General features: G+C 44.6%; 1 protein-coding gene across 13 annotated transcripts in view; it reads right to left on the reverse strand.

Annotated features, from left to right (window-relative positions):
• The window catches only part of nrxn1a (neurexin 1a), a 50,785-nt gene that overhangs the window by 27,366 nt on the left and 4,154 nt on the right, over positions 1-19,265 (reverse strand). For 4 of the 13 annotated variants that reach the window (XM_078103366.1, XM_078103363.1, XM_078103364.1 and 1 more), the window contains exons 3-7: positions 15,630-15,647; positions 14,876-14,905; positions 3,681-3,982; positions 2,736-2,759; positions 616-777 (exon numbers count right to left, since the gene is read on the reverse strand). In XM_078103366.1, the coding sequence (XP_077959492.1) occupies positions 616-777; positions 2,736-2,759; positions 3,681-3,982; positions 14,876-14,905; positions 15,630-15,647 (536 nt within the window). The remainder of the gene's footprint in view (positions 1-615; positions 778-2,735; positions 2,760-3,680; positions 3,983-14,875; positions 14,906-15,629; positions 15,648-19,265) is intronic. The other 9 variants (XM_078103367.1, XM_078103365.1, XM_040176753.2 and 6 more) reach the window with 5 other exon arrangements.

A 19,265-nucleotide genomic window follows, 5' to 3' on the forward strand; every position in this document is an offset into this window, starting at 1 on the left:
GAGTTTTTATGAGAGTGTCATGTGAGTTCTCGTTGTGTTTGCGGCCCCTTTCAGGCACAGCGGATGGATGGAGCATATCTGCGGCGTGGCTAATTAGCATGTCAGAGCTCTGTGCTGTTTCCACTCCCTCAACGACACTCATCACTGATTCTCTCTGATGCTGGGGAGGGCGTGCGCCCGCGTGCCAAATGGATGCAATTCTCTGTGCGTATGTTTGTGTGTTTGTGCACTTTATGAGATTATCCGTGCGAAATGCTGGCGTGACGTGTGACAGAGAGGGAAGGAACGAAGACATTGGGTAAGAAAGTAAGAGAAAAAGAAGAGTAGAATAGTTTCTTAAAACTTGAGAGTATAGAAAATCTGCATGAACTAATTGTTATACATTGGACTAATACATTGTGAAGAACTGTGTGGGTGCAGATTGTTTCAGTCTAAATTCAGTCTCATTAAATAATTCTGAGCAAATTGAAGTTAATAGTTTGACAAAAAGCAGTTTGACTAATCTAAATGTAATTTTGCAAACCTTTTTGCAGTATACCGGAAAAAACAATCTGGTACAAGTACATTTGACGGGTTCATTCACGCACAGGTACGATCGGTATGCAAGCATCCCACCTCTTTGAGACAGCCCATGAAGTTATTGCTGACTGGAGAGCCGGGCAGGTCGGCGGTGCTGGGGCTCCCTCCCACATAGAAGAAGTCATCAGAGCCCAGCATGGTGTAGTCCTCCTGGGTGTAGCCCGTGGTGGTCAGGATGCCGTCCACCGAGATGGTCACCTACACAACAAAGCACAGGGAAAGGACACGCTATATACTCACACCAAAGGCAGCGCTAAGCGCTAGCTAGGCGCTGACCAGCCAAATTAGCCCCCGTTACTCTGGTAACCAATGTGTATGCATTGTGGTGGGAAGGCCTGATTGTTTTGGGGAATGGTCTGGCTGTAATGTTGGGAATTCGTGTTTGGTGCGGATCAGTTCTAGATGTGTGGTGGTGATTGAATAGTGCCGCCTCTTGCCGTGGCTGCTATCACTGATATTAGAGGTATGTTACTGCTAAATGTTACTTGCTCACCCTGCCAAAAGTTGGTAAAACACTCTGTAGCACCTTCTACTACTTGTGCAGTCTGACATAAATAACACCATGTGGTGCGCCTGCTTCAATTGGTCAAGGTTTTTCAGTTAGAATCACAAAAAAAGATCCGCTAGGCGATTAACAAAGATTCCCTGATACCCAAATCTTCAGGGCCACCAATGGTGCACTGTGACTTTTCATTCTGTCTCTGCATTGCACTGACCTCCCCAACAACATGATTTGTGCAGCATTACTGCCGTTTATCTACGGCTTCAATGTCTGTTAATTAAACCTTTACATTAAACGTTTTCCACCTTATGTGCCTCCTGCAGACTCTAAGCCATTTTATTTTTAAGTGAAAGGTGCCGATTTACTTTCGAATAGAACTTTCCCCAATAAGTGGTTGGTATAATCTAACCAGCCTAACTGCTGTGGGGCTTTTGACTTGCACGGGTTCCCATCCCTGTCACACATAACTCAAAGTTCCTGGTATGTTATAACCCTGATACTGGTACAGTACAGTACTGACCATGCTCAGCTGTCACTACAGATTCTTTACTTTCCATCTACACTATCTCACGGAAGGTGCTTATCGTCGCCAGGCAAACTCGCCCAGGCAGGCAGCTGTTAGTAAAGTCTCTGCAGGCTTCTTCGTGCTTTTCAGTTCAAAATAGTGTTAGTACTGTTTACTTGTTAGTAGAAGTTAGTTGTTGCACTGCTGGCAGCCACAGTAGCGCTAGGCCAAGCTGTGTTGGGTTACTGAGGTTAGAGTTAATGGTTTCAATGCTGTTAGTAGTTGTGAGGATGTTATGTGTGTTGTGTTGTTAGGGCGAGTTGAGATGATGGTGTTAGTTGGGTTAGTTTGTGGTCTGGGGGGACCGGGGAGGGGGAGGTATTGTTAGATCAGCGAGTCCGAATGATATGACACATGAACGAACACACACATATGATGAGGTACACACACAGACGTTAGATGGGTTAGGTACATATATGCACATATATATATCTATGTATATATGTGTGTGTGTGTGTGTGTATGCATATATAACAAATATATATATATATATATACACACATATACACATATGTAGATGTAAAAGCATGCAGCTTGTTCCTCATGCATGCAATCACTGGCAAAGAGGACACAGTAAATACAAAAAAGTGAGGAAAGGACGAATCAGTTGCAACATGGAAGACATGCAGTGGCAGAGTGAAGGACTGAAAATCCATAGAAGAAAAAGAAAGAAAGAAAAAAGGGTCAGGAGGGAACTCTCTATCCATTTGATGGACTCAACAGAGAGGGGAAGGTATTCTGAATCACGCCATGCAGGAGGAGGAGGAGGGGTATTGGGGGGGAGGGCTCGCCATTTGCGTGCAGGTGAGGGATGAGCCAATCAGTACACTCCTACATGTCGATCACAGAGAGATGGGGTGAAAAAAACAGTAGAAGGGGGGGGGGGGGGATTTAAAAAAAAAGAAAAGTGGTTGGCAAGGAGGGGAGAGGGGGCGGGGGCTTTTTAAGCGTAAAAGATTACCAACCGCATTTATCCTTTTAGTGGTTTAGTTTTGAAGTCTATGGTTCAAAAAAAGGAAATAGACACGGGGCAAACCCAAACTAAGAAACAATTAGAATGATATCTACCGAACAATGGAGTTTGTTTACCATAGCGTGTCCAATGCCTGAGTGCTTTGTAGGAGAGGGGGAGAAAGGAAAGCAAAAAACTGTGAACAGAACAACTTCGGGAACAAAAAAGGAAAGCTAGAAGGCCTCTGCTGTGGTTTGTAGGTTGGTTGGAGTGGTTTCGCTAGGAGAAGGGCACAGGTTAGGGTTAGTAAAATGAATCATTCCATGGATGGTGGTTAGTTAGTTTCACTAGCAGGTTAGTAAAGTTAGTAGTACAAACAGGCAGGGCACAGGTGGGTTACAAGCACCAAAGTGCTAGTGACCCTGAAAGTTCCGTAGTTCTCTCTCTCATTCACTCACTCACTCACACACTCACTCACTCACACGATTGAAAGATCACTCACCTAGAGCTGAAAGCAGTGCTGGTGTGGTGGTTAACCCACTGTAAACTAAGACCTCACGTATTTTCTTCCTATTATCATCATCAACACTGCGAATGGACAACAGACCACTGATCGCTTCTACATTGATATGTTTCTTGCCGCCGACTAAAGTCTTTTCTGCAGCTGTCACTGTGGTTCACCAAAGTCTGAACTGAAGAACTGTTAATCAAGCAGTTAACAACTATAAATAGTTAACAACCATTTTCCTTTTTGGCTGATTCACTGAGAATAATAATAATTTAGTCAAATTAAAATGGAAATCAAATCTAAAAAAGTTTTGCTGATGATCAGATTTTCTAAATTTTCCCCATAACAGACGTGAAATGAGGAAATTTAGTTAATCATCCAACCGTTTTCCAATCATTTATTCTCCTACTGAAATCCAAACAAGGTTCCATGCATTCCTTAATCTACAACTCGTAGTATTTTCGTCCACCCTGCGACCCTTCGCCTCGTCTTCAAGGCCTATCAACATCCTTGTTTTGTTACACCTCCCGCTTGCTCGGCCGCTCGCTCCTCCACCTCCTGTCTGTCTGGTTACCTGTCTCAGGTTGCGGGTGACCTTGACGTCGTGCCAGGCGTTGTCGTTGAACTTGCCGTTGACGGGCTCCACCAAAGCCTCGAAGGCCCCGGAGCCGAGGTTGATTACAAGCGACACGGCTCCGTTCTTCAGCGCTAGGTTGACGTAGTCGGCTGACTTGCCGGTGTGAAGCATCAGGCCGTTGCGCTGCAGCGTCTTGAAAGAGAGCGTGATTTCGTCACTGCTGGACTGGATGGGGTTGGGCGACAAGTCGTAGCAAAAGTACTCAGAGCCCTTGAAGGTGGCGACATACTCCTCGCGGGCTGAGACAGAGAGGGAGAGGGGAGGAAGAACAGGGAAGTGCGGAGCCGTTACACATTATTATAACGACGGCTACGACATCCAAGCTACATTGTTTCTTCCCACACTGCTCAAAGATGATAAAATGGTGGGTGTTCATCAGAGCCAGCCGAGTCAAACAAAGCTCTGCTGGGCCTGGTTAAATTTGATTTGGATGCGCGGCACAACAACATATTGTTCAAGATGCTGAAAATGTTGTTATTGTCAAGCAAAGCCGCACTGATGCCAGCACTTGGAAGAAACACTTCAACACCTTCCATACCTCTAATCGTACATGGAGTGGTGTGTAAACAAGCTTTGATCACTCGTGTGGGTTGGAGATTAAACAGCGTGGATGTGAGAGAGACAGTAGTGAGTCTGTGGCGTTTCAAACTTGTTTTGAAACCTGCCGTTCCTCCCTTTTGAGAGAACAGCTGTGCTGGCAGTCGGAAGTGATGTGGTCTTGTTTGACAACAGGGCTCATTTCGTGATGTTCGTCAAAAGCAAGAATGTGTGTGTGTGTGTCTGCTGAGGGGAAGAATGTAGCAGTCGAGGTCGGGAGTTTTTTTTTCGAAGAAGCGCCATGGCAGCCGAAGCGGGTGCGATTGGCCAATTACAATTCAGAATAAGGATGCAGACGGCCAATGGCTACTTACCTTGCACGCGCCGAGTGACCCCCAAGGACACTGGACCAAGGTTTTGCAATCCATCATCCTTACGCTCACGCTTTCTTATCTACTCTCTCACAGCTACTCGCACGGAAATGCAAAGCCACAGACGCAAGCCAGCAGAGGAACAAATCTGCACACCTACACACGCGTTCCCGTAAAAAATGCTCGTACTGTTGTGCTGGCATGCAAACATGGGGGACGACATCATCTTTCTCCCCCTCCCCCTCCCGAACGACAACCTTCCTCCGCATATATCCGCTCTAGGGTTAATTCCCCACCAACATCCCTGTGGTTCTCACACCTCCCGACAAGTTTCACGCCGCCATTCACGACGCGCACGCCGACTTGCCCTCCTTTCCTCTGGCATAAACTTGTGGTTTGCGATAATGAGGAGAACCCGAGGGGGATTTAACACGCACCAGCTAGGTCAGGCTGGAGATGACAGACACTTGGTGAGGAACCGTTGGAGAGAGAAGGGGGGGGGGGGGCAAGTAATGAATAGACTGAAGTGTAATAGGTTATTAAGGTAGTGAGAGGCAGAGAGGAGAGCGCTGGAATGGAATTGGCCGCACTTGAGTGAATATAACACGGAGAGAATAATGAGAAGGAAAAAAGTGAGAATATATCACAATTCAAAGAGCGATCGTGGCAAATTGTCTTTCTTTGCATTTGTTGCAGGAAAAAAAAGGAGAAAAAAGTGTGAATGCCAGTATATGAGTGAGAAACAACAAGTTGGATGCCAGCATGTGTGTGAGTCCCTCCGAGTGTGTCGAAGCCTTCCCTCCCAGCATGTTAATTAAGAGTGTGTGTGTGTGTGTGTGCATGCCTCAAAAAAAATATATAGGCTTTTTATGTGTGCATGAAATGTGCGGCAGGGGTGTGGGTGGGTGCTGGTCTCTGTAAATATTGGTGTATTGCTGTCAGAAAAGCTATTACCAACTCAGGGCCTCGGGCTAGTCTTTACTGAGAGGAACGAGAGCGAGGAGAAGGAGGGGGGGGGGCGCACAAAAACACACACACAAACAGAAAGAACAGCCACAAACGCTAACAGAATCTCAGTGACACACACATGCGGACACGTAGACGGATGTAGATAAGGTGGCGCGGTGAGCCAAGCTGTTCACAATGAGAACACACGCAGCCGTCCGGCGGCATTCTGCCGGTGATTTACGGAGGCGCCATTAGGTTTCAGCGTGCTGCTCCGCCGCTCTGTTGCTAATTTACAGGCGTGTCATTAGACCAGACAGGAGCACATAAAGCATCTGCATCGATCTGGATGCTCTGGCCCGCAACAACAACAGGCACACACACACACACACACGTATGTCACAAACACAAGGGAGAACATATGTTGTCCATGCATGCATTCGGTGTGCGGACACACCTTAATACACGCACACAAACGTATGCACGGAAGCGCGCACGCTCTCAGGTGGGCCGGATGGAGTGCTCGTGTTGTAGCTCAGATTAATGGAGTGAGTCAGTATTAGCTCAGCGTAAACACTGAGACAGACACTGACACACACACACACACACACACACACACACACACACACACACACACACACACACACACACACACACACACACACACACACACACACACACACGTCACACTTCATCCTGTGGAGAGCACTGTCGATCAAAGCAGGCCAGCAGGGCGGCGAAGGAATGCAGAGGAAAATAAAGTAAATCTCTCAAGCTAATTTACTTTGTTTTAACTGCGGTTGTTTGTCGTGGGCCGATTGTTGTGAGGGAAACTGTAACTGACTGTAAATGTTTGATCTTAATGACACCACTCGATTAAATTAAGTTCAGGAAAAGGGATTCTCTCAAGCTCAAGTTCTCTCCTCTCAGGCGGATATCTGAAAGCTACTTATTGTGTTTGTTGGTTGTCTGACTTTACAGTCACAGGGTCTAAGATGTGCTGGCTGTCAGGTTGTGTGGGAGGTCTGAGTGTGGTACTGGTTACAAGATTGATTGACAAGACCTGTCAAAATCCATTCACCGTCAGTTCTAGAGCAAAAGCATTACGTATTTATCAACTCAACTTTGAAATATGAGTTTTGAGTTATAGATATATTTTCCTCAATTGAACAATATTTTGGACTGTTAGTTTCCCAAAACAATAAATCTAAAGATATTGTTTGATAAAATCCAGATTATTTCACTATTGTCTGTCATTTGTTTGCAATTTTGAGCAAAAAGTATACTTAGTTTGAGTTTTACTGATGAATTTATCTGGTTGCATTCTTATCCGAAAAACGTGTCTCTTCATCTTAACTCTAATAAAATTAAGTAGCAATGGAGCGAAAGGAAGGAATAGAAATCAGAAGGAAAGGAGAGGAAAAGAAAGGAATGAATTACCAGGAAGTTGTGCACGGAAAGAAGAAAGTAATAACTAAAAAGCCAAAAAATTAAAGATGGAGGAGGATGGACATTATAATTTGAAATCAATCATTAAACTAACACTGTAATGAATAAGCAGCATGTGGAGAGGCAGGAGGGAGAGAGTGAATAAGTGATCTGATGGTTGCTTCTACAGGGACCAGCTGGAACCCTACCGCCCCTCCGACTATCAAACGCACATCGCTTCGATTGCTCTGTGGGCTTGTGTGCAGAACTGTGTGCGTGTGTGTGTTTGTGTCTCGTATGGCTTTGTCTCTTCTCATGGGTTTCCTCCTCAACATTTCAAATACTAATTAATCATTTCCATGGCAACCCTGTGTTACAAGGGGCTCAGGAAATGCGAATGTGTTCGTGCATGTGTGTTTCAGGGAAAAGAGACGAATAAGAGAGAGGTAGAGAGAGAGAGAGAGAGAGAGAGAGAGAAAGAAAGAGTGATTGAGTGAACAGTACATTATCATGGACAGCTGTACTGAATCAAAATGGCGGATGGAGGCTGGGAGCACATCAGGGGAGCCTACATTATACAGCACCTGATAGAGGGAGCAGGGTGGAAAAGATGCAGGGAGAAAAAAGGGAAAGATGCACAAGGGGGACTTTGAAAGGGAAAAGGATAAAAAAAAAGGGGAGACGGAAAGACTCATTGAGATGGTTGACACAAAATGGTAGCGAAAGAGGTGGAGGGGTAGAAAGAGAGACAAGGGAAGCGAGCGGCAGAGAGCGATGGACGGCTAAAGAGGAGAGGAGAGAAAAATGCTGGTGTATCTAAATCCTGGTGTAGCAAGCCTCAATCATGGCAGCCCTGTCATTCTGGAGATAGCACATTGCAATTCCCCTGCACCTCGTTTTTAGCCCACCATGCATTTCTGCTATCAGCTCCTCTCAGACGTTCCACACACGCAAATGCACACACACACACAAACACACAAAATAAACTCAAACATCCAGCACGAAGGCATCTCTCCGTATTAACAGACAGGTGGATTAACTGTGCCCTCATACAGTGAACAGATAGATGACCAGCGTGAGAAATGTATGCAAATGCATGCTAACATATGCATAGTCTCTAAATTAAGTTAAAGTGTGGAAATCCACAAAGCCAAGTTGACTAGAGATCTCTATTCGGTGATATACAGCCTGTGGCGTTAAAGCGATTGGGCTATCACATCACAGCCAAGGGAGCAATACTGTAGGGGAGGATATTACTGTCAGGACACCAGTGACAGATTGGCCGTCTGCAACGTTGACCTCCTCCTCCTGTGTTTTGTTGTCGTTATAATAAATTAAAGGCATTTTTCGCACACCCTTGCCAATTGTTCTATTAATTGATTAATTGTGTTGTATAAAGAAATGGGGGAAAAAAAGTCAAATAGTCCATACCAATTTCTCAAAAACTAATGTGAGGTCCCCAAATGCTTTTTTTCTGAAAACATCAAAGATATTCAAAATGTTGAAATATTTAGATAAAGAAAAAAAAGCTCTTTTTCACTTTTAAAAAGCTGAAAATGATAATTAATAATTAATCATCAAGGTAGTTCATTTTATGCTTTCTGAAAAATTCCTGTGACAGTTTCCAGGATTCCACTGTGGTGTCCTTACAACACAAATAGGTTCAATTCACAGTGATGAAGAAAAAAAGCTTCTTTCTTGGTAACTCGTAAAATCTATTAAAGCTAAAATTGTGTTTGAGCAGACATGTTTTTTTCTAAGTGAACTTTGTTTGGACACAAATAGAACTTAACTTAATAAAATCTTACATTCTGAATCCATTTATTTTTTTAAATTTCATTTTCAGTAAAAAACAATGAACAGCCCACTTCCTGCCACTAAATTCAATAGTTTATTCCATATTTGCTTATTTTATCTGTTTTCTTATCTCCCTCTCTGTCTGTAGCTTGAATTCGGCCTTCTCTCGGGTACCCTGGGAAACCATCTTGTTTCCATGACAATGACTGCAGGCAGAACAGTGTATCTGTCTTATGCTGGATAAGATCAGAGTCAGCTCCATCAATGTTAGACACACGCACACACACACACACACACACACACACACACACACACACACACACACACACACACACACACACACACACACACACATGAACACACATACACACACAGGCTTGCACACAAGCACATGTATACATTATGGCACATATGCTTAGAGAAGACTTTAAAGCGCTGACAAACACGTTTGTGGATACAGGCAGTAAAGCTCACACCCATTTGCATGCACGTAAATCCACACACACGCGGTCGTGAATCATGTTTTTAACAAATGTTGTGGACATTTCACTTGTCGTAGTTATTACAGGCAAGCACCACAAGTAAACCAGCATGCGTGCGCGCGCGCACGTTCGTTTGTATTCTTGTTCTTGTGTTTGTTCTCGTTTTGGCAAACTAAAAAGAAATGAACTTCAAATGCCAGATGGGGTGCTGGAGTGAATCGCCAATTGGGCCACTGCTCTCGACACTCTGCACAGACACAATGGAGGGAGTTGGAACAGGTAGGAGACTATTGGAGCACAAACTTGTTTTCCTTCTCTGTGTGTGTGTGTGTGTGGGTGTGAGAGGGAGTGTGAGGTATCTGCATCACTCATGAATACCATCCTGGCTAATGTGAGACCGTGTCAAGTCGAGGGAGCCTAAGGAGAGATGAAGCACCCCTGCTGAGGAACGCTGCTGTCTTATCTCCCTTCCTGTCTCCTTCTGCGTCTGCGACCTTCTCTTTCCGCCTCTCCTTTCCCACTTTGTTAAACGGGCTCCTATCTGTCCTCACCATCGCTTTTCTACACTCCTTTACCCTACCCAACCCTCTCCTCCTGCCCCCCATTTCACACTTGAAGCAAGTCTCAGCTCTCAGCTTTTTTTCCCTTCACCCTCTGCAAATAGGGAGTCCGTTTGATGGCTTTACTTTTAGGGCGATTACAGGCCGCATCGGCTCCGTGCGTTTCCTATTAGCGTTGTGGCGAATGTGCAAATATGTTAGCGCAAACTGGCTAACGGGATGGTAATTGCACACAATTACCCATAAATGTATCAATTTACTATTGGGATCTGTGCATGTCCCTGATAATGTGAGGGGTAGAGAGCTCGGCGTGCGTTCCTGTGGCTTTTATTAGAGCTGCATGGGTGTTTGGCATTAATGAGTGTTGCAGCTCAGAACCGTAATGGCTGCTGGTAGCCGAGAGTAGATTTAGATTTAACCTCATTAGCGCAAAGAGTATATCCAGAAGAATGATGCATTTTGCAGTAAAAACTTTGTAGCGATTTCTTTATCTCTACTGATGGCCAGAGGGGGCGCAACTTAGTTTGAAGAGCCAAATTCATGCCAGTCAGACGGGCAGGCGGCCAATCACCAGACACTTGCCTCTTAACACCAAGTGGTGTTCAGTACTGCTCACTTGCATGGCTAAATTATGCAAGTATTAAAACTATGCTGCCTTATGGGTCCGACAAATGTGTTTTATTGACAAATTTAGTTTATTGCAGTGTTCACTTCAAGATGACTTACTAGCATGTGAAACTGGGTTGCAGTTCCTTTGGGGTTTTTGTCGAATGTGTGTCATTCATGTATTTGTATTCCGCTGTAAAATATGACTTGTGAAACAAATATTTTATAAGGGGGACATTTATATGACACAACGCAAAATATTCATTTGAGAGAGCGCTGATGAAATGACGTGATTCACTACACCACAGGCACAAACATGGTCTTTCGGGTTAATTGTACTCAATAAAATGTCCCAATCTCAATATGAGATTTTCAAATGACAACGATGAAAATGATGGTGGAAACGATGGACCAACATATACTTTTGTTTTTCTTATATCATTAGTCAACTAATCAATTACAAAATCAACAGAAAAATGTAACTACTTTTATTATCAACTAAACAATATATATGTACCAGGATTTTATGCTTTCTTTGGTCATTCATGAAGTCCTTTGAAGATTTGGAGCGGGGGGGGGGGTTCAGACAATTAAAGATTAACTTGGACTGTGGGAAATTACTGGCATTTTCTATAATTTCTGGGGATTTAATAAACAAAACAATGAGATGATTGTCCTAGAAAAAAATATGAGCAGATTAGATAGGTGAGCATTTTGCAATTTAAATTTTTGTTGATGAATTTCTCCTAATAATCCACTTGAGCATTCTAAGCTAAAAGAGAGAACAAATTCATAAAAATAAACAATGATAATAATTAACAATCATTAAAATGACGCAAATCTCTTTTCTAAATTGGTTTCACCGCCTGCACTTTATTAAAGAATAATCACACCTAGTGTGCTTTATTATTAGAACGACCATGGTGAGTAAGAGGCAGGAGACGTGCTGTACTTTGCTGCTACTGACTGGTTCCTCTTGTCTTGGCGTATGCTACCGCGCCCAACCCCACATATGCTGGAGTCAGCACGACGCCCGGCCTCTGCCTGTGTCTAAGTGTGTGTGTGTGTGTGTGTGTGTGTGTGTGTGCGTGCGCGTGTTAGTGGGACTTAAGCACGCTCATGTGCATATCCGGGTGAGAACAAAAACGAGGCGGAGGCTCGGAAAAACAAGTGTGACGCTCAACATGTGAAGGGGAGTGTTTTCGACGTGTGCGCGTGTGCCATCGGAGAACGTTTCAAAATGAACCGCTTTGATTGCCAACGCTTTATGAGTCACAAGTGATGACTCACGATCCACCTCCCCGCAACGTAGACTCACGCATTCACGCACGCGCGCGCACCTCAATCACACACACACATGTCCTGCCTTAATCCACTGACCGCAAAGAATATGTGCAGGCAGCCTTACTCATGCATATTTACACTGAACACACACACCCTCACCTACTCAACGGGCACTCTCTAAAGGTTATTGTGTGTGTGTGTGTGTGTGTGTGTGTGAGTTTGTTCACCCGTTAACGTAAGTGCGTATATGTGTAAAGGTCACTTCAAGCGAGGCTAACCACTTGTAAATGCCGTGCAAAGATTGTTGGATTGATATTGAGAACACTTGGACATTCAGACAAACAGTTGTTATTATCCGAACAGCCCGCCTCCCAGTTTCAAATTCATTATATAAACATCACAAACGAGCATTGCTGCCAATTACGTCCGAGAGCTGCTCCTCAATCCTTCCAGAACCCACAATCACTTATTCACCCAGGACCCTCCACGGTCTATTCTTGGCCAGACAGAGAGGAGAGAAAAGGGCAAAATCTGCTGCTCGACTGTAAGCACATTTTCCCACCAGATTATTGCTGCTCAATACTTTACAAAAAAAAAAAAAGAAATCCATTTCTCCCTCTTCCTTTGGCTGCCCGATACTTATGAAAATCCAATTTGGCTCCCTCTTTTCTTTCGTCCCTCCACATTTCACGCATTTTTCACCCACTCAAAGTGATTAGTGATCTGTAGGTATCGTTTCCAGGGAGAAGGATAGCTATGTTTTATGAAGGAGGGGAAAGGTCCAGGGCTTCCCATCAGGACTGATGTCCCTTTGCAGAATGACTGGGCGGGGGGAGGGGGGGGGGGGGGGGGGGCAGACGGGGGCACCGCTGTCCCTTTGCAGATACAGGCGGTTTCTCCACATCACAGAAGAGGAGACGACTCACTTTATCTGCCCCTCGCTTCCTCTCTCCCTCTCCACTCGCTCATCATTCATTTCTTTAGCTCCTCTCTCAAAGGCAGTGCTTCTTTCTCTGAATTTCTTCCGCACACACAACCACACGCGCACGGACACACGCGCACACACACATGGCCCTCCCTCTCAAAGAAACTCATTTCAGCTTTGCGGGCTCCTCAAAAAGCCTCTTTACGCTGAGCTAACCTAAGCTAGGCTTCGTCTGCGCCGTTTGACAGCCTTTACTCCTCAGTATGCAGAGCGAAAACGCACACTGGCACAAACACACGCGCAGCTTCTCCACGGGTACAGTTTGTGAAAAAGACTTCAAAGGTTTAAAAAATAGATTAAATGAGAAGAATCAGCCAGAGTCCTAGACTCAATCTGAACATCCGTCATAGTGAGGGCGTCCCCTATACGCAAATACACAAATACATTGTGTAATAACGCTGGAAACATGTGTTAATACATGTCCGTCCTTAAGTAGGTGATTTGAAATGTTGAGCACAAGCCAGATGAAGCAATTCAATTTTCCCTGCCACCTGGATGATTCATGCCAGGCGTTTCAGGCAGAAACTTTAGGAGCTTATTTAGCAATCAAAACATAACAAAAACGCTCACATATACCTGTCAGAATAGAGATGTCTCTGAGTGATAGGTGGATGCAGACATCATTTGTGCTCTTTTCACAATATTTCTATGCTCAAGCTTGAATGAACATGTCATTAAATAGCACAACTCAGCGAATACACGGTGGCCCTGTCCCAATGGGAAACAGCCGCCATCACGTCCTTTCTCACCCAATCAAAGAGCACAATAGACGCAGATCAGCCTGTCACGGGTCAGGCCTTTCTACATGTGGGTCAATCAGTGTATTCATCAGCGTCATGCAGAGCCGACCGATCCAGCAGCACCTACCTTCAGATTTTGAAAAGCGCCGTAGGCCGCAGCGCCGATTCGTTCGCACATATGCACGCACGCTTAGAGTATGAGCACGCTCCCACACACATGCGTCAACAGCTTACCTTACCAGATATGAAACATTCCAATTTAATGGCAACCAAAAATGAGAACTCCAGGCACAACGGCTCTGAAGGTCTGCATTACCGTACATACAAGAGCCTGTCGATACGTTTAACCCAGAACAGGCCCTTGCTCATACACATAAAAGAAAAATAAAGAATCAGGGAGGGGGTGGATTGGGTACCTCTGAGTTTTCCTAAATTCCCAGAGGTTGGTGTCCCAAACAGCGAGAAAGAGGGTTGGAACAAAGAAGGGCGAAGGGAGAAAGAGGGCAAGAAGAGAGAGGTGGCATTGTAAGTTTTGTTAATTATTAAACAATTTCAGAAAAAGAGCCCAAGTCAGAACATGGACACTTGGTTTGGAGAACTTGGGGGTTGAGGTGTACTGGCACCGCCTACGGACACAGGAACTTCTGATCAGAATCACACATGCTAGCCAATGTATGAACAAGAGCCCATGTGAGGACCATCGACAGCAGAGCATGACATGCAGGAAGCCGATAAAAAGCAACGGATGAACGTGAAAGACTGCCACAGTCATTGATTCCATCATGGTGTAAAAGCGCAAATGCACACATAGGTATGCAACATGCACGCACGCATTGACCGCTCCCATTCCCTCGGTCACTCTTACATACAAATGAGAGGAAATGGAAGGAAGTGGAAGAGTAAAGACCAATTCAAACCATCCAGTCGGTCAGTCAGTCCGTTTCCGTGACCTGGAGCCCTGCCCCCATGTACCCCGGGCCCAAGCCTCCGATTGCCCCCTCCCACACCAGCAGCCATGATTATAATGTCCCAGCAGAAAGTTGCTCTCAGGCTCATCATCACTCGCGTCAAAAATCAATCAAAAGATTATTTGTAAGGCCATATTTAACTTATCAGTAAGAAATAGCTCCACTGCAAATACCCAAGTCATCAATTTCAGTTTGAATCAAAACTGAAGTTCTAGACGGGAAGAAATGGGGCAGTTTTCAAGAGATCTCAATTACCCTCCCCAAAAAGACTGACCTTAGTTCAGTGCCTAGAGAGTCAACTTCCTCCTGCACCAGGTGGTGATGAAGTAGGGGAGGGATACAAGGAGTGTGTGTGGGGGTGAGGAGGAGTGAGGGGTGTGGGGGCGTATAGCAGAAGACAACAGGAAGTGAGGTAAGAGGAGGCCATACCTTGGTCGCCAATCATCAGGTGTGCCAGACCTTAAAGGAAGACAAGAGCACAGTCAGCACAGCAAAGGATCATGGGGTGTGAAGTGTGTGTGCGTGTGTGTGTTTGTGCGTGCATGCATGTGTGTGTGTGTGCATATATGTGTTTTGTGATACAGGAGTTAGTCAATGACATGCTGGTGAAGGCTCGAGTCTTCAGCATAAAAGTGTGGTTGCATGTGTGTGTATAGTCCTCTAAATTATTGAAAAAAAAAACTTGCTTACTCATCCTCGGCTGGGATCCTACGCACAACCAGGTACCCACACAGACGTCTGCACACAGCCAGTACAGTGTTTGTGTGGGCCTACAGTATGTCTTTTGTAACCTTGAGGCAAGAGCCACTTCAAATGATCGCACATGGGATGTGGAACTTACCAGATGTCAGCAACCAACCCCTACATACCCACACGAACCAACACACATCTACGCTGTCTATCCTGAGCCGTATTTCAAAAATAGCCGATGATACGAGAACACAAAGGCCAGAAAGAATGTAAAGGACAGGGTAGGAAAAGGATATCGAGAGGTAGTTCAGAGAAATTGTGATATTAAGATGATGATAGAGCTAAAGAAATGTTTATTTAAGAATACACTTTACGAAAAACACCCTGAATGAAATAGAATGAAGAGACGAAAGAGAAAATTAAATATAGACAGACATAGAAGCGAGTGAGAGAAAGACAGATAGATAGACGGATAGATAGAAGTGCAACCTACCTGGAGTGTAGCTGTGCTCTGGAAAGGTGTTGCGGCCAGGCGAGGAGAGAGAGAGACAGACATTCATTAACATGCATGCCAAGCCCTCGGGTTACCATGGCTACTTACTGTACATGCACACCCGTCCAAGGGTACCGTGGTAACATACTGTACATGCAAAGTCCACGCAAACGTCACGATGGATACCATGCTGCATTGGTAGCCAAAACTGAGGTTTGTCTATGGATGTATTTGTTTAAGCTGCATTTTAAATGAATGCACATCTCTCGGCATGACTCCACATGTGTACATGTACAATTACATGTGGGCACACACACATACCCACCCACGCTTGAAGATGGTGGAGGAGGCGTGGGCGAAAATATACTTTCCTACCTGTATGTTTGGATCGTAGAGCCGTTTACCCCAGAACTTACCTTGCAGCCGCTTCACCTGCCCAGAACACCCCGACAGACAGCATGCAGCAGACGCACACACATACACACACACACACACACACTGAAACACGCAGTCTCACTCTCTGTGTCCTTCACGAATACATTGTCAAGCATTACATTGAATACAGCAGTAAAATGTGTGTGAATTAGCCGGGAAATCTAAAGTATGTTGGGATGGATTAGCAGTGCAGGAAGATGAGGGACATGCATGGTTCAATAATAGGACAGAGTGTGTGTGTGTGTGTGTGTGTGTTTTGGTCTGCACGTGAATGTGTGCACGCGTGTGTAAGTATTCTGAGCTGCGTGCACATCTGGGTGTTTCCTTGCCTCTGCCCTTGTGCTAGTAGCATGGCAGAAACGGGTGGAGCCATAAGCAGGCTAGCAGAAATGCGCCCTCAAGGACAACGCAAGCCAGGTCAGGCCTAACAAGCCGATTCAGTCTGCCTTCACTGGAGGGCAGAATGGCCGAGACAGTAATTACATTTTTGCATAACACTGCCCAAACTCTCTTCACTCTATCGTAAATTACTTTGATCCGAAACTGACAAATTGTTGTGTTTTGAAGCAAAAGCCTTTTCCTCACACTAGTGTGAAACATGTAATATACTGCCTTTCTTTAGAGGAGAAAGGAGACGCTTACAGTATATAAGGGTACTATATTACTTTGCAAAGTCTTTCCGAGCTTGTCACAAATCTGCAAAAGTATGAGTGTGAATAAAAATGGATCATTAGGGAGCCTTGAAGATATTGTGTAATTGTAAATGTGTACGGAAACTAAATCTGTCACAGTAAAAATACTCATTTTGTTGTTTCCAACACGGATCCATTTCTCATCCAGAGCATACTCATTCTGTATTAAAGATTCATAACAGACTTCTTTTTCTAATATTCAGATGCTTATGATTTCATTTTATAGCGTTATAATGTAGGTTCAGTAAGGTTGCTGAGTTCGAAATAAGGTACCATGTAGCAGTAAACCTTAATATCAACTCTGCCTGACTCTTACAAAACCACTATACAGGACTCGTGTGGTAAATGGTGCCTATTTCTAAAGAGGCAGTTATGGTTCAACTGCATACAATCAATTCAATCACAACCCTTTAGATGATGTAGCTGTTAAGATTTTTCTTTTCATTCAAAGTGTTTTTTTTACTAAGCTTTTATTCCCCACTTCCCTTTCCATGCACTTAATTCCTCTCAGTTTCAACCTTTCAATTCTCTTCTCCAAAGGGTCATTTATTCTAACATAGGTAAGTTGGTTACTCACTAGTAGTGATATTGACGCGTGGATATTAGCTCAACCCGCTGATCCCGTGGACAAAAAAATAACCCACGGAGCCGGCACTTTGTCAGAGAGAACACGGCACTCCAAATAATTTAAACCGTCCACAAAGAATGCATCATCTGCTCGATTCTCCCACCAGACTTCTTTGCATCTCTGAACTATTTCTGACAACGAGGTCTGTGGTTGAGAGGTCAGAGATAAGAACCAGGCGTCAGAAACACTATTGAGGTTTTTTTTTTTGCTGCTTTTTATTTCTGTCTGAAAAGCTGCTGGTTGACTGGAACGTCTCCTAATGTCCATAAGTTACCATTAAAAGTGAGCAACCAAAGGTAAGACACAAAAGAACCCTTTTGAAACAGGTCGTTAAGATACTATGTCGCAAATTCTACTTAAACTCAAATTTGAAACTGAAAAGCCAATGAAGAATATGAACAGAATTTATTCTCTAATGCTTTGCATTGCTCCCCTCATGTACCTCCTTTTGACCGGGAACCATTTTAAGAGACTACTATTACTAACACCGGCCGCTATTGTCAAGATAAAAAAAAATATAATTATATAATTCAACCGAACATAGGAACATAAAACCACCCCTCAAATTGTATAAGTTGAGGGGTGAGCGACAAAGTGCCGGTCCAAAGCAGGTAGTGTATTGTGTCTAGCTCTACATAAAATGTCTGCACCTCCCATTTAGCCTGCAGAGCTGCACTGCTGTTCAGTACCTCGTGGTGACGTGACTAATGGTGGAGCCTGAACGCCGAGTGAACACGATGCTCCATGTGTTTGCATGTTTGTGTTACGTGTGTGTGTGTGTGTGTGTGTGTGTGTGTGTGTAGGGGGGGGGGGGGGGGGGGTGTCAGTGCTGCCTGTGGCTCCCAATGTGCACCACCAAGCAGCGGGGGAAATAACAAACGCAGGGTGCATCAGACTGGCTCGGCTCACGGGTAGTTCTCAGCGCAGTGGCTGCATAGAGGGGATCATATAACTTCACCTGTCACACGCGGCCTGCAGAAGGGAGATCGAGGCAGGGCTGCAAACAGCTGAATGATTCAGATTCATCAATTGTGTCTATAAAATATCCTACAAATGATTGAATGTTACTAATTCCCAGAGCACAAAGGTGAGGTCTTCAACTCGATGTCTGGTCTGAACAACAGTCCAAAACCAAAAGTTGCTTTATACAGAATTATACAAAACAAAGAGGAGCGGCCAATCCTCACACTTCAAGCTATGGAATACAATTTTTCACAATATGCACTCAATGGATCATTTTGTCAGTTATGATTTTCATGATCTTCAAAAAGCTTGTTTTACTCAACCATCAGTCCAAAACCCAAATATATTCACTTTACCATCATACACAGTGATGACAAAAGAATTCAATTCTCACATTTGAGGAGCTGAAGCGAGCAAATATCTGGCATTTGTGCATGAATAATTTCTCTCGATGAACTCATTGATGAGTTGACTGATGATTGGAGCTATGCTTAACGCGTTACTTCTTTCCTTGTCAATTAACAACCCATTTCAGCACTACTGAGCAGAAAGCGCCAGCTACCTTTTCCACCCGCTTGGGAAACGAAGACCAGCGTGGTCAATGTGCTCATTATCGCCTTTAGGATGCCTAAACATTTACAAACACGCACACTCATCCCTTCAAACATGTAAATACGGAAGAGCGGCCCGACAGACACGATGCCTGAAGCCAGTACGAGCTGAGTCCGCTGTTCACAGCAACGAGCTGAGGAATCAGGGTGCTGGGAAGGTTGGAAGAGCAAGGACGGAGAAAACGCTCCTGGCATGAGGTCTCCCTATTAGTCCTGTCTCCATGGCAACCTAGGCAATCTCACTGGCCACTAAATGCTATAGTGTGATATGGTGGGGGGGGGGGTAAAGGGAAGTGTGATGCCGACA

This window comes from Gasterosteus aculeatus, chromosome 5 (genome assembly GCF_964276395.1).
Source record: "Gasterosteus aculeatus chromosome 5, fGasAcu3.hap1.1, whole genome shotgun sequence".
Taxonomy (NCBI): Eukaryota; Metazoa; Chordata; class Actinopteri; order Perciformes; family Gasterosteidae; genus Gasterosteus; species Gasterosteus aculeatus.